The sequence below is a fragment of the Lepidochelys olivacea genome (assembly GCF_965140295.1).
Source record: "Lepidochelys olivacea isolate rLepOli2 genome assembly, chromosome: 5".
In the NCBI taxonomy this organism is placed as follows: Eukaryota; Metazoa; Chordata; order Testudines; family Cheloniidae; genus Lepidochelys; species Lepidochelys olivacea.
In genome coordinates this window covers 42,401,130-42,417,520 of record NC_140415.1, presented here as the reverse complement: position 1 = coordinate 42,417,520, position 16,391 = coordinate 42,401,130, and the positions used below count along the sequence as shown (strand labels likewise).

The window sequence follows — 16,391 nt, the reverse complement described above, 5'->3', positions numbered from 1 at the left end:
CTGTTCCCCCCACCCTTAGGGTGCCTGTCCGAGTGTCTGCGCTTCAGTTGCCCCCGGCGGCGCAGGCTGCGGGGAGTCCCCGTTAACTCCCCCAAAGGCCGCAGACGGGGGCTATGCCTCGGGGGCCGCTCTCTGGGAGAGCCGGTAACCGCTCACCAGCCCCGCTGCTCCCAGGCTGTCTGTTTGCATCGCTATGGGTGGCCCCTTCCCTCCGCCCTGCGTCGCCGGGGCTGCCAAGGCGGCTCTGGGGCTGTCGCCTCGGCTGCCGCCCCTTTCGTCGCCCCCCGCCGCAGCACCTACCTCATGAGGTGTGTAAACGCACCACTGACGTGCAGCAGTACGGTGGGAGGGGGCAAAGGACACGGGCTTGCTTTTAAGTCCATGCAAAGCAAAGGAGGCCTTGGTTTTTACAGGCTCAGTCCAGCCTCCCCACCGTAAGTTGCATAAGCATTAAGCTTTTCTATCTTGGATGGACAAAGGGTTTTTTTCAGTCTCTCTTCATATGAGAGGTTTCAGAGTAACAGCCGTGTTAGTCTGTATTCGCAAAAAGAAAAGGAGGACTTGTGGCACCTTAGAGACAAACCAATTTATTTGCGCATAAGCTTTCGTGATGCATCCGATGAAGTGAGCTGTAGCTCACGAAAGCTTATGCTCAAATAAATTGGTTAGTCTCTAAGGTGCCACAAGTACGCCTTTTCTTTCTTCATATTAGAGTTTTTTTTTCCAGGCCTTTAATCATTTTCCATGCTCTTCTCTGACCTTTCTCTAGTTAAACAATGTTCTTTTTGAGATGGGGTGATCAGTACTGCGGGCAGTATTCTGTGAAGGTCACAGCATTGATTTATCTATTATAAAATTTTAGGTAGTATTCTCCATGCCACTCCTTACGCATTATAATATCTTGTTTTTTTTTTTTTTACTGAATTGAGTAGAGATTTTCATTGAACTTTCTGTAATAACCCCTTTCTTAGATTGATATAGTTTATTGATGCACCCGTAAGGTGAAAGAGTGGTTAAATTTTTCCATCCAATGTGCATTACTTTTCATTGTTCACATTAAATTTCATTTCCCATCGAGTTGCTGATTCACCTACCTTTAGGTCACTAAAGTTCCTTTCTGGTCCTGACTAAACAATAGCTTTGTGTCTTCTGCAAATTTTGCTATCTCGCTATTCATCCCTCTTTACAGATCATTAATAAATATATTAAACTTGTACAAAATCTTGAAGCACCCTGCTGTTAACCCTTTGCTGTGTTGAAAATCCTATTTTTGCTTTATGCCTCCTAATTGGTTTTTGATCCAAGCTAGTACTTTGTCTCTAACCCTAAGATTTAATTTTTTTAGGAGATTCTGGTGCAGGATCTTGTTGGAGGCCTTTTGGAATTATAAATAAATTGTCAACTTGTTCTCCTTTACCTACTACATTATTGACACATTCAAAGAATTCTAAGAAATTAATCAGGCCTAATTTTTGTTTGCTGAATCCATACTGGTTAGAACATATCAAATCCTGAACTTCCAGATGATTTGTTACTCTTTTTTTAAATGTAAGGATTCTACTAATTTTTCAGGTACAGATGAAAAGCTTACAGGTCCATAAAACACTGCAGCACCCCTTGAGCTTTTTAAAAATATAGATAGCAAACATTCATTAAAAACAGTCATTCTTCTAGACAATTGGAAGATAGAAAGATTAAATATTTTTGTTAGTATCAGCTACTTCATACTTGGATGTATACCATCTAGGCCTGGTGATTTACTGCATTTAAAATTATCAATTTGCTCACTTACCTCTTCTTGTGTTACCTCCATTTTCTGCGAATACCTCATCTTTGTTATCATGAAAGAGTAGATCCAGAGGAGGAATCTCCCCAACATTCATGGTGGTGAAGACTGATGCAAGGAAATCATTTAGTTTCTCAGCAAGGTCCTTGTTTTGCTCTTGTTAGTTTTTACATCTTTAGTTATTTGCTCTTCAAACTCCAGTTTGGTATATATAATTTCCCCTCTTATCAATTACAGCTGGTATTAGCTATTCTAGTTCACGGGTTCTCGCAACAAATTTTTTGGTGTCCTCAGAGTGCAGCTACCAACTCTTGCTGGTGGCTGCTCTGACAATTTTTGCTAAAATACTTTAGGAAAAACAAAAATGCACATATACACGTCCACATCATTGTAATTTATTCATGTAGTTGGAAGGCAGTAAGAAGTAAACTCCCAATTCAGTGCATGTGGACTGTGCTCCTATTCTTGTGCTCGGAGCGTATCATAAGTGGGAGCCCTTACCCTGTCAGGGAGCTTCCAAGTCCTGCAGCAGTCCACAGCTGTTGAGCTGCTGTGGTAGCTACAGCAACTGTAAACAACGAGTGTGGCTGTAGGTGGGGGAAGTACTGACCTGTCTCTCTGTCCCTGCCTCCCCCAGACCTTCAGTGACAGCCCTCCCTTGGGAACGTGGGTTGGGAACTCATTGGCCGCCTGCGAAGTCCCAGTCTCCGTGTTCCCCAGCTGGGCGGGAGCAGGGGACCTGTCCAGAGGAACACCCGAGCGACCAAATGCAGCCATCTCCACTGACGAGAGCCACCTCCGGCACTGTGCACACCAGCCCAATGTGTCCCAGTGGGGCTGTCCAGAGTCCCTGAGGAGGCTGCAGAGTGCTGATCCCGGCTGCCAGCGAAACACCAAGGTGGCAGATCTCACTGGCCTTTGTAACAGCTATTCAGGAGCAACAACTGGGCGCTGCAGGGAGGCGCTATGCTTTGCCACTTCCCTCCAATCTCTGCCCATGCTTTGGAGACTGTCATGGCAGCAAAAAAAGTCCTCTAGTGGCTGCAGTTGAGAAATGCTGATTTAGTTTATTGGCTTCGCTAAAGGCAGATTTCTAAATTTTGCAGGACTTCTGTTTTGCTCAAGTAGTCTCTTGAACATTTCCACTGAACCTTGCCTTCCTATTTCCTTTTCGTTTCACGGTAATAACTTCTGAGATTCTATCCAAGCCACTTCTAGGGATTTTACATGTTTTACTTTTAGCTTTAGAGCCATTTTGACTATCATTTTACTGAAATCTCTTCCAAAGTTTAGTGTCACTGTTATTTTGTTACTCTACCTGCTTTTTCGATATTGAAGAATGTAGGGTTGTTAAATTATTTTACCAAATTTCCGTACTGCCAAATGTATTTAGAGAAGAATACTGAGAATTCTCTATTGCTATGTAAGATTAGAGCAGATCCTAGCCAAGGCAAACTATTTGCGTTTCTCATTTAGTCTGTCTGAAGGTTGGTGTGGGGTTTTTTTGTTTTTGTTTTATCATCATCATCAGTGTTGTTTTGGTCACAAGCTTTTCTGTGTTCAAACCTGCTACTTAAGAACCCTGTTAATGCACAGGAGATTTGTATGTATGCATGCTAATAATTCTGAAGCTGTTTCCTTTACAGCACTCTAAAAATCTGTGTCTGGAATTTAACAAGACTATTGGGAGGTAACACCAATTATCTTCTGTTTGTAGGAGAGGGTAGAAGCAGCTCCATGTCTCGATTTTTTTAATTGTTTGAAAGCTGCAGTGTTCTACAAGTAGTTTGGGAATGGTCTTGTATATTTTAAAAACATGTTCCTGGTACTTCCTTTCAATTATTGTCACTGCTTGCTGACTGACATACTTCTCCCACATAGTCTTCCCTTATTTTGGCATTCAGAGTAAGAATACAGAATTCTGAATCTGATTCAGGATATATGCTTGTATGAAGGCAGTGAAACCCACCCCTCAGTCCTGCAAGTTATTCAGTGTAAGTGGCCCCTATGTCGCGAAGAAGCCTGGTTGAAGCTAATGTGGTTCTGCATGGCTGCAGGGGTCTGCCTGCGTGGAACACACAGAGGATCTAGGCCTAAATAATTACTAAAGTACTGTGGATATAGACTTGAACTCAACTAGCTGAGCCAAAAGAATGTCATATGAAGCAGCACAGAAAGATTGTTAGCTTTGTCACAAGTCATATTTCATAAAAGAAATAGATATTTAAAAAAATTTGGTAGTCAATATAACTTATTTTTTGCGCTTTTGTTATAGGATAAACAAGATGAACTTTTAAAGGAGGTATGTACGCTTTTGATTCATTTATTAGGTTATTTGTTCAATTTAAGTACATTGTTTGTGGCTGTTCTACATTAAGCTAAGTTTAAAGAAAATGTTCCTTGAAGAAATTAGAGGCAATTTCTGTCAGGTAGTTCAGCTTTAAAAACTTGGAATAGATTTATTATAGAAAATAATAATAATAATAATAGAAATGGTCTTATAAATCACAAGTTTAAAATTTATTACTTTAAACTCATGTATATTTTTATGTTGCCATTGAATTTGTTTACCCTTCCAAGAGGACTATAAATCTCATGATCTACGTTCACTAGTTTTTACTTACGAAATTATCTTTGTAGGGAAAACTAAATCCATATTTTATTTTTAAACCTGGTGTCCATTGAAGTGTTTTAAAAAAGAACAGCAATTGTTTTTGCTCTCAGTTTCTTACTGAGTAATCTCACTCCTGGATTTTAGACATTTTATAACAGCATAATTATTTGTTTTACCTAACTTTTTTATAAAGGGCAAAGTACATGTTTTCATTCATTCAAAAATGTAATGATTAGTAATATTTTCTGTCCTCACAGCATTCTTGTGAAGAAGGGAAGTATTAGTAATGCTTCCCATTTTACAAATGGGAAATTGAAGCACAGAGATTAAGGCCTTGATCCTTCAAACACTTACATAGATGAGTAACTTTATCTTTGTGTGTAGACCTGAGCTCATTGAGAATTCCCATGTGCACAAAGTTAGTTATGCATAGGAGTTAACAGGACTAGGCACACATGAAGTGCCCAAAGTCAAATAGGATGTCAAACAGAGATCCAAGACTCAGGATATATCTATGGTACAAAATTAGGTCGATTTTATTTAAGTCGACATTGAGCCTCCAATTTAAGCAAGTCAATTTTGCATGTCCTCACTATGCTCTTTGTGTCGGTGGAGCACATTCTCACTAGTAGGGCTGACATTGACTCATGGAGCGCTGCATTGTGGGTAGCTATCCCACAGTGCCTGGAGCCGAGCGGAATGTTGGGTTAGGCTTGCAGTGCCTCATGGGACCAAAACATTTGCACGGGTGGTTATGGGAACATGGCATTAGAGTCCTCATCTGGAATATTGTGTGCAGTTCTGGTCTCCCATGTTTAAGAAAGATGAATTCAAACTGGAACAGGTACAGAGAAGGGCTACTAGGATGATCAGAGGAATGGAAAACCTGTCTTATGAAAGGAGACTCAAAGAGCTTGGCTTGTTTAGCCTAACCAAAAGAAGGCTGAGGGGAGATATGATTGCTCTCTATAAATATATCAGAGGGATAAATATCACAGAGGGAGAAGAATTATTTAAGCTCAGTACCAATGTGGATTCAAGAACAAATGGATATAAACTGGCGACCAGGAAGTTTAGACTTGAAATTAGACGAAGGTTTCTAACCATCAGGGGAGTGAAGTTCTGGAACAGCCTTCCAAGGGAAGCAGTGGGGGCAAAAGACATATGGCTTCAAGACTAAGCTTGATAAGTTTATGGAAGGGATGATATGATGGGATAGCCTAATTTTACAATTAACTGATCTTCAGCTATTAGCGGTAGATATGCCCAATGGCCTGTCATGGGATATTAGATGCAGTGGGATTGAGTTACTACAGAGAATTCTTTCCTGGGTGTCTGGCTGGTGAGTCTTGCCCACATGCTCAGGGTTTAGCTGATGGCCATATTTGGTGTCGGGAAGGAATTTTCCTCCAGGGCAGATTGGCAGAGGCCCTGGGGGTTTTTCGCCTTCCTTTGTAGCATGGAGCACTGGTCACTTGCTGAAGGATTCTCTGCACCTCGAAGTCTTTAAACCACGATTTGAGGACTTCAGTAGCTCAGGCATAGGTTAGGGGTTTGTCACAGGAGTGGGTGAGTGAGATTCTGTGGCCTGCGTTGTGCAGGAGATCAGACTAGACTATCATAACGATCCCTTCTGACCTTAAAGTCTGTGATTCTACATTGCACTTACCTAACCTTGTCCCTCCCTCCCTGAAATCAATGGCGAACAAACTAAGCCTTTTTCGCGCCTTTTTTCCTAAGCTTGGGTTACCTGCGCAGATGCCATCGCACAGCAAGCATGGACCCTGCTCAACTGTACACTGTCATTGTGAGCATTACAGACACCTCGCGCTTTATCCTGCGGTATTTGCTCAGCTGAAGCAGGAGCCGCCAAGTGGAACAATCTAATGCCACGCAAGCACCCCTGCTGGAAGCCATGGAGCGGAGCAATTCGCAGATGCTGGTGATAGTCACTCATCACCTTGACACAGTGGAGCGCTGCTTCTGGGCCTGGGAAACCAGCACTGACTGGTGGGACTGCATAGTTATGCAGCTATGGGATGATGAACAGTGGCTGTAGAAGCCTTTGAATGTGTAAGGCCACTTTCATGGAGCTGTGCGAAGAGCTTTTCCCTAGCCCTCAAGCACAGCAATACTAAAATGAGTGATGATCTGACAGTTGAGGGGCGAGTGGTGACAACTGTGGAAGTTTCCAACGCCAGACTGCTACTGGTCAGTGGGGAATCAATTTGGAGTGGGTAAATCTACCGTGGGGTATGTTGTGATCCAAGTTTCCAGGGCAATCAATAGACGTCTGCTAAGAAAGATAATGACTCTCAGCAACATGCAGGACATAGTGGATGGTTTTGCCACGATGGGGTTCCCTAACTGTGGTGGGGCGATAGACGGAACGCATATCCCTATCTTGGCACCAGACCATCTTGCCAAAGACTACATAAACTAAAAGAGGTATTTCTCAATAGTGTTGCAAGCGCTGGTGGATAACAGGGGCCTTTCACTGACATCAAAGTGGGATGGTCGGGAAAGGGGTATGATGCACAAATCTTTAGAAACTCTGGTGTGTTCAGAAAGCTGCAAGAAGGAACTTTCTTTCCAGACTGCAAAATAACAGTTGGGGATGTTGAAATGGCAATCATGATCCTAGGAGACCCAACCTACTGCTTGCTCCCATGGCTCATGAAGCTGTACACAGGCAGCCTGGGTAGCAGTAAGCAGCGGTTCGACCATAGCCTGAGTAGCAGTAAGCAGCGGTTCGACCATAGCCTGAGTAAGTGCAGAATGGTGGTGGAATGTGCCTTTGGATGTTTAAAAGCCTGCTGGCATAGTTTGCTTACTAGGTTAGACCTCAGTGAAAGCAATATCCCATTGTTGTTGCTGTGTGCTCCGTAATATCTGTGAAACAAAGGGAGAAAAGTTTCTGGTGGGGTGGAGGATTGAGGCAGATCTTCTGGCAGCCAATTTTGAGCAGCCAGACACCAGGGCAATAAGAAGAGCTCATTGAGGAGCACTGCGTCTTCGTGAGGCTTTGATAACTAGTTTCATTTCATGAATGACTCACAGTAATGTGACCCTTATGTGTGTTGTTCTTTACCAAGATGTCCCCTTCATTGCATGTACTCCCCGGTAAACTACATCCAGCTAACCACAGCGTGCTGAATGAATAAAGAGCCTTTTCTCCTCAATCCATTAATTTTTATTATGCTCCCAAAGACTGAGAGACAGCAAAGAAAAGTAAAATAACCTGGGCCAAAAGGGCTGATAACACGTGGGGGGAGAGACAAGGACAGCTTGCTTACAATTGCGTTGCAATAACAATCAAAGGTGTGGGAATGGGTGCCTTCTGATCCTTGTACCCTCCCCTGGAGTTCAGTGCAAGGGGAACCGGACTCTTCCCCCACCCCTCATTCTAGGACATCTGGGAGAGGAGGATATGGAACTTGGCAATGATGGCAGCAGATTTAGCATAGGCTGCAGTGGTTCTCTACTGTCCAGCTGCCTTTCTTGAACCTCAGCCAGACACATCAACATGTCTGTTTGCTCCCTCATAATCCGTACCATCTTGTCCTGCGTGTCACGCTCGTGTTCCCTGCATGCTCTCCTGTCCTTGTGGTCATTGTGCAGACAGTGCAATCCTCCATGCACTGAGCTCCGTCTTGTCATTCTCAGAGGCATGCGTTAACTCATTGAACATGTCCTCCCCAGTCTTCTTTTTCTGCCTTTTAATCTGGGAACATCTCTGTTCCAGTTTGGAGAATGCGCGTAGGCGCATGGACAAGGTTTCAGTTGCAAAGAATACAAAGCACTAGGGTAGCATTGACAGTGCATATGTTTGTTTCTGGGGCAAGGTTAAATCTTTTTATGAAAGAAACACCCCTCAGTGTACTTCCCTACAGGCCACGTGATCAGAACCGCTGGCTACTGCAAGAGTCAGTTTGCTGCTACAGCCATGGTGAGTGAGGCCATCAGGCATGGGCAAGAGGTCTTGTGCTGCAGCTTTTGTAGAGACATCCTTGGGATCAATGGTTCCAACCTCAGCACAGCCCCCTTTCCCATAGCAACCTGGATGGTACTTGAGGACAGGCACCAGCATAAAGCCCCACAAATAGTTTGTTACAAAAGCAGCACCGGGTTGGGGTGGAAGGGAGACAAACAGGAAGCATCGTGGTGGTCCCCCCTCCACCCCTTTTTAAAATGCTGGCTGCAATATGCGGTGATCCCTTCCAACCACAACCAGGTCATGCTCGGGAAAGCGTGGTTGTGTGACCCAGAATTCACCAAACAGGCGGATTACTTATTGAATTACTTCTGATTTAAGGGCTAGCATTTAAAACTTTCCACTTTCCCCCACGTAATCATATGCGATATTGCTCTCCTGAGGGTAACAGAGGCAGCAAGGGAGCAGATGCTGCAAGTGTCTGAGTACAGACGTGGTCTTTATGCTGCACTGCTGTGTGCCGCAATGATGCCAGAAGAGTTAATACTGGAGTGGCACAGGAAAGTGTCCTACCGTGGTGCATGAAATGAGGCAGCTCTTCCCAGAAACCTTCTGCAAAGAATTGAAGAGTAACTACATGAAAGCTTCCTAGAGATCTCTATGGAGGATTCCAGGGCCATCCCCATGTACATAAACAGTCTTTTTGGGAGAGCACCCTCTGCATAGCTGCAGTGGCCACTGATAACCACTATCCCAATTTTTTTATTCAGATTCAGCATTAACAATAATAGCATGTAACCTCTACAGTTTGATTGAAAATGTGTACTCACCAGAGGTGCCTTCCACGGCATCATGCTCTGCCAACAATTGGTCCTGTGTGGGGATGGACTCCAGAATTAAAAAAAAGTTCTTGGCTGTCGGGGAGAATGGATCCTCCACTTCCCTGCCATGCATTTGCCTCTTCCTCCTTCTCCTCTTCCTCTTCAACAATGTCCTCCTCATTGTTGCCCGAGGTTTCCCGGGGCTCCTGGGAAGTATCCACGAAGCGTTTTGGGTTAGTGGTGGAGTCGCTGCCAAGAATCGCATGCAGTTCCTCATAGAAGCGGCATGTCTATGGCTCAGAACCAGAGTAACTGTTCGCCTCCCTTGTCTTCTGGAATGCTTGCCAAAGCTCCTTTATTTTCACGCAGCACTGTGGTGTGTCCCTGGTGTAGCCCTTTCCCCCCAAGCTCTGTGCAATTTTGGCATAGATGTTAGCGTTTCTTCTGCTGGATCAGAGCTCTGCCTCCACAGACTCTTTTTCCCACACAGCAATAAGATCCACCACCTCCTATGTGCTCCTTGCTGGAGCGTGTTTGCGGCTGTGAGCATCCATGGTCAGCTGTGCTGACAAGCTCTCCACGCCAATTAAACAGGAAACAAAAATTCAAAAGTTCCTGGGGCTTTAACAGGGGCATGGCTGTTTCCTGTCTACCTGGCTGAAGTGCAGTGGAGTTGAAAGTGCTTTCCAGAGCAGTCACAGCGGAGCATTGTGGGACACCTTCTGGAGGCCAATTCATTCGAATTACACAGTGCAGTGTCTACGCTATCCCCATGTCAACGTATGGATGTCGACTTAAGCATTATGCCTCTCGCAGAGGTGGAGTACAGAAGTCAACTTCACAGGCCTTTTAGGTCGGTGGAAGGGTCTCGGTAGTGTAGACAGTAGACATACATTATTAACTCGACCTAATGCAGCATATGTCAACCTAACTTTGTAGCGTAGACCAGGCCTCAGTCTCGTTCCATCCTTCACCTCAACTCTGTTAGGCTGAAACAGTTCTGGCTTCATGTGTTGCTGAACCAGACTAGCATAATTCTCATCCTCTTGATTATTAGGGCATATATAACTATTACATTACTCTCTAGTGTGGTGATTATTGTGTATTTTTGTAGCAATTATTGTCCCTGAAGATTTTGTGGTGGCTATACTAAATGCTACCAAAAGGTGAAATATGTAGATGTTATGGGAATCCAGAGTTCAGGTCACCTCGTGTTCTGTAATACTATGGCACTTAGAAGTTTGTGGTTATTTCAGTTCTGAGGAAGAAAAAAATACCTTTTTGTAGGTGTTCACCTGTTGTTACCATCTCATTGTTTCATTAATAAAGTCTCCCAACAGAAGAGAAAGGAAAACATGAGGACAGATGACGTCAAGCAACTTTGAAAAATAGGAATTTTGTGTTAGAATACAATATATAGCTATAGTATGTAGCTGAGGCCTCGCCTGATGTGAGTAATTAACACAAGAAGGGAGGCCTTATTTCTTGGAGGATAGAATTAGGGAGATAAGCAGATCATTAAACTGAAAACAGACTCTCACAAATCTTGGGAGACAGGCCAGTCCTTGCCTACAGACAGCCCCGCAACCTGAAGCAAATACTCACCAACAACCACATACCACACAACAGAACCACTAGCCCAGGAACCTATCCTTGCAACAAAGCCCGTTGCCAACTGTGCCCACGTATCTATTCAGGGGACACCATCATTGGGCCTAATAACATCAGCCACACTATCAGAGGCTCGTTCACCTGCACATCCACCAATGTGATATATGCCATCATGTGCCAGCAATGCCCCTCTGCCATTTACATTGGTCAAACTGGACAGTCTCTACGTAAAAGAATAAATGGACACAAATCAGATGTCAAGAATTGTAACATTCATAAACCAGTCGGAGAACACTTCAATCTCTCTGGTCACGCGATCACAGACATGAAGGTCACTATCTTACAACAAAAAAACTTCAAATCCAGACTCCAGCGAGAAACTGCTGAATTGGAATTCATTTGCAAATTGGATACTATTAATTTAGGCTTAAATAGAGACTGGGAGTGGCTAAGTCATTATGCAAGGTAGCCTATTTGCCCTTGCTTTTTCCTACCCCTCCCCCCCCGACGTTCTGGTTAAACTTGGATTTAAACTTGGAGAGTGGTCAGTTTGGATGAGCTATTGCCAGCAGGAGAGTGAGTTTATGTGTGTGTTCCGGGGGGGGGGGGGGAGAGTGAGAGAGCCTGGATCTGTGCTGGAAATGACCCACCTTGCTTACCATGCACATTGTAGGGAGAGTGGTCACTTTGGATGGGCTATTACCAGCAGGAGAGTGAGTTTGTGTGTGTATGGGGGTGGGGGGGGGGGGTGAGAAAACCTGGATTTGTGCTGGAAATGGCCCACCTTGATTATCATGCACATTGTAGGGAGAGTGGTCACTTTTGATAAGCTATTACCAGCAGGAGAGTGAGTTTGTGTGTGTGGTTTTTGGAGGGGGGTGAGGGAGTGAGAGAACCTGGATTTGTGCTGGAAATGACCCACCTTGATTATCATACACATTGTGAAGAGAGTGGTCACTTTGGATGGGCTATTACCAGCAGGAGAGTGAGTTTGTGTGTGTGTGGCGGGGGGGGGGGGGCGGAGGGTGAGAAAACCTGGATTTGTGCTGGAAATGGCCCAACTTGATGATCACTTTAGATAAGCTATTACCAGCAGGACAGTGGGGTGGGAGGGGGTATTGTTTCATGGTCTCTGTGTGTATATAATGTCTACTGCAGTTTCCACGGTATGCATCCGATGAAGTGAGCTGTAGCTCACGCTCAAATAAATTGGTTAGTCTCTAAGGTGCCACAAGTACTCCTTTTCTTTTTGCAAAGACAGACTAACACGGCTGTTACTCTGAAACCTGAAAACAGAATGTTTGTGCTAAATAAGATAAATTAAAAGATCATGCTAAAAAGAGAATATTTTAGCCAGCTAAGAGGGAGAACACACATTGTTAGGAAATGGTTCCCTGGACATGATAAGTTTGAAATGTAGAGATGAGGTTGAATGTGGACAATGTATGGTTAAAGCATGCTGCACACATGTGATGCAGTGTATAGTAAATGCAATGTAATGTCTACATTGGTATAAAGGAAGAGATTTTCTGCATAACTTGGGAAGTGTGGTATCCTCTTGAGTCTAATCAGCTCAGTGTAGCTTTGCAATATGCCAGATAAAGATACCTGCGTGGTGAAATCTGTAGTTGAACTGAGTTTTTTGGATCCCAGAGAACTGGATGAAGTCTTCTCCCGGAACTGACAAAGTGTTCTGAATAAGCCAAAGGAAAAGGTCTATGAGGGAACCTCAACATATTAGTGCTTTGTTTGTTTTAAAATTCTAGTTCACTAATAGATCTAATTGCTTTTAATGAACATTTGTACACAGCCCAGAATTTCTATTAAGTGTTAATAACTGAAGGGTTAAGAAAAATCATACTGTTTTCCCTGTTTTGCTGTGGATATGATTCTCTATCCTCTTCTAATTATTTCATTTCCATACGATGACAATTATTTTCTGCTTGTTCATAGGCTGAGAAATTGGCAAAACGTATGTTGTCATACCAACATGATCTGGCTCCAACAATCACCAGTAATATAGTGTGTTCTACAGATGCCAAAGAAGAACTCTTGGATGAATGTGAGGAGATATGGAGGCAGATGGAAGAGGTATGCATATCATTACTAATAGACTAAGTTTATTGTATGTCCTCTTCAAAGGCATGTATTCTACACAGAGAAGACTCTGGGAGAAAATAATACAAAATACAGGCCAAAAATGAAAGTGTAAATGGCACTGAGGGATCCATTATAATGTGAATTTTTGTTTGCAGTATTGATATGTCTATTTTAGATTAACAAAATGGAATATAGTGAAAGTTTAAAAACAAATAAAAATATTAACTATTATTATTTGTATTGAATTAGTGCTTAGTGGGCCCAGTTGAGATTGGGACTCCATTGTGCTAGAGGCTGTGCTAGACATTGTACAAATACTAAGTAGATGAGAGATAGACAGAGGGTGGCAGAGGTTCACAGAGCGGTGACATTAATTGCCAAAGATCAGTGGCAACACCAGGAATAGAATTCAGGTTTTCTGACTTCCAATCCAATGCCTTAACCATTAAACTCTGCTGCCTATCCACATTTTTATTGTTACTTTATTAAAAAAAAAAAAAAAAAAGGCAGAATCCCTGTCTGATTTTTAATGGTTTTGAGGAATCACTATACATTCTGCAAGATGCTAAGACACCCATTCTTATTGAATTGGATGTGAAAGGAACAGTTATGTTCTAAATTATGGTACTTTGATTCTGAATGGCTTAACAGGATTTTATGTAGTATTCATACACAACAGTATATTCTTTTGAGTACTGTGTACTGGTAATAAGACAAATAAAACTATAATGTAACTAATTCACATGAATAATCTGTGCTGTCAGTTTTAGTTCAAGAACTACTTGCAGTATTTTCTTCAGTCATTTTTGCTCAGTTATTGACATTTTTGAAACAGGAAGCACCTCTTTAAAAAGTCAAAATTAAAAATGGTTTAAATACTTGTGACTTACATTTAACATTAACATATTTATTTTATTGTTTGTAAATATTTGAGGCTGTACATAAAGAATTAATGTCTAATCATAAGTGTATTCTAGGACTTCCTTTTTTTTGTAAGATTCTTTACTATGTGCATAAGTTGGCATGGTGCATTACTTGGGATTAAACAAGCTGCAGAGGATAATGTCTCTTGCTTTATCAAGTACTCTTCCTAACTATTGACAGAAATATCAAAAATGTTTATCCAGGATGATGTGATCTCTTGCCACCAATTTTTCAAACCGGAGGAGAATCCAAAAATTTTATCAGTTTAGATTACACAGCACCAAAGATGTTCAGTGTAATGATTTCCCAACCTCTTTAGCACAATAAAGGAAATGCTTGCACACAGTTTTTGATGGAAGTTGGTAGCTGCAGAGACCGCTTTCTTTCTCCTTTTTTTAGACATAACATCACTAATGCATGTATATGCTGTATCAGGTAATTCTAGAGAGCTAATGATTGGCACATTACCTGCTCAGATTGTGTAGTTTATCATCTAACATTCCATTTATTTTATAATCATTTGCACCCTTTATTGCATAGCAAAATATAATATGTTTTATTATTTATTTCCAAAACGTTAAGGATGAAGTTTCGAAACCACCGCTTGAGTCATGCAGTGTTTGGGAGAAAATATGCAGTTCTCAGGGGAAACTGACATACAGTTTAATAGTGAAAGATGCTGTAGGCCCATTACTAACTTCTTGGAATATTATGCACTTGTTTTTCCCTTACTGGAGTCCACCTGTGAAGACAATAGGAAACTTTGTCTAAGGGCCCATGCGTCCGCCAACATCGGGCATTCCCCTCAACTATAGAAACTAAAATGACTAAATGAGCATATGAGACCTGAAAAAGAGCTCTGCGTGGCTTGAAAGCTTGTCTCTTTCACCAATAGAAGTTGGTCCAATAAAAGATATTCTCACCCACCTTGTCTCTCTAAATGAGGATATTGTCAATCACAAAGGCAAAAATCTCTCATAATTTGCATGTGTATAAACCTCTTTCTCCCTCCCAACCTAGTTTAAAAAAAATCTCCAAGTTACCAAGCAAGAGTCATATGCTGCTTTCCTATGCAGTATTTCAATCCCAAACTATCTGTAAACTTGTTTCTTGTAAATCAAATATACCATGAACAGCTCTTTCACCCCAGATTAGAATCTGCACATTTGTTTGCATTGTGAGTTACATCTATATCCTCCAAATTTAGGAGATAAGGACTTTGTTGGTTTTCATTGTAAATAATTGTTGCACTCTAACAGTAATAGAAATTGTGTGTCACAAGGAAGACGAAAAGTTAAAAAATATAAACCAGGGTATAACTGGTATATTAAAAGAAAATGCTTAGAAGGGGGGAGCCCAATTGATAATAGGGGCAAATAGTGAAATACAATCCGTGAAATGAATCCAATTTTAAAAGATTCCCATAAGAAAGGGATTAAAGAAATGTGTTTGTACACCAACACCATCTACTGGATACCAGGGGAAGCAGCAGAGAAACTAAGCTGAAATCTGAGCACTCATTTGGCACATGTCCAATAGGAATCAGAAGATGGACCCCTCCAACAGCCCTGAAATTAGGATATATAAAACTGAAGTTACCGTGTGCTCAAGAGAGTTTATTGAACCCAACACAAGCAGCTGCAGAATCCTAAATGCAACTGACACCTGAACCAGCTGGGTGGAAAAGACTCTTTCCCCCATTCCAGGGTTAAGAGGATAAAAAGAAGTGCTGAGATTTCATTTAAAAGATTCTATTTTCCCTTATGGTCTTTAATATAAATGCCTGTAGGTTATCTTGCTGAGCCTTCACTCTCTAGCGAGAGCTCAAGTAACCATATTTTAGATTTTAACTGCTTTATAAGTCCATGCAAATTGGTCTAAAACGGGTTCTCAAACTGGAGGTTGTGACTTACATCAGGGGTCATGAGCTGTCCGCCTCCATCCCAAACCCTGCTTCACCTCCAGCATTTATAATAGAGTTAAATATAAAAAAAGTATTCTTAATTTATATGGGGGGGGGGTGTTGCACTCAGAAGCTTGTTATGTGAAAGGGGGTCACCAGGACAAAAGTTTGAGAACCACTGGCCTAAAAGATATAGAAAAGAATTTTTAATCAGTTGCTTTTAATATTCTAAACTTGTCCCGTGTGGACCAGTCCTGTCAAAGTGTAGTAACCATATTCTTAAAAGGGGTCTTAAAGACAAGTGCATTCTTGGAAGTATGATAAATGTGTGAGGAACTGAGAATTTATGACCATAAGTGAATGGAATAAGAATCTTGGTAATTTGCATTGCCTATATTTTACTGTTGATTGTATGTCAGTGTGGTACTGGGTGAATTAATAAATTGTTGGTTGGTTAAAAATAAGTAAGTGCCCTGATTTGAGAGATACTGTTCAAGTTAAAAGTTGACCTGAAAAAACCCAGAGTTAAAACTAGTAAGCTAGCTTTCTCTGTACTCAATAAAAGGAGTACTTGTGGCACCTTAGAGACTAACAAATTGATTTGAGCATAAGCTTTCGTGAGTTACAGCTCACTTCCCAGCTATTGTCTCTCCTTCCAAGTGGCCAACCCTCTTTTTCTAGTGCCTCCGCTTCCACTT

The 16,391-nt window shown here is 42.1% G+C and overlaps 1 protein-coding gene across 4 annotated transcripts in view; it reads left to right on the top strand.

Moving 5' to 3' along the window:
• Positions 1 to 16,391, top strand: part of CENPK (centromere protein K) — a gene marked incomplete at its 5' end in the record, with an annotated part of 50,507 nt that overhangs the window by 188 nt on the left and 33,928 nt on the right. Inside the window, 3 exons of one of the 4 annotated variants that reach the window (XM_084629037.1) lie at positions 5 to 308; positions 4,062 to 4,088; positions 12,720 to 12,857. In XM_084629037.1, the coding sequence (XP_084485163.1) occupies positions 114 to 308; positions 4,062 to 4,088; positions 12,720 to 12,857 (360 nt within the window). Of the gene's footprint in view, positions 1 to 4; positions 309 to 2,579; positions 2,685 to 4,061; positions 4,089 to 12,719; positions 12,858 to 16,391 lie in introns of those variants that run through there. The other 3 variants (XM_084629040.1, XM_084629038.1, XM_084629039.1) reach the window with 3 other exon arrangements.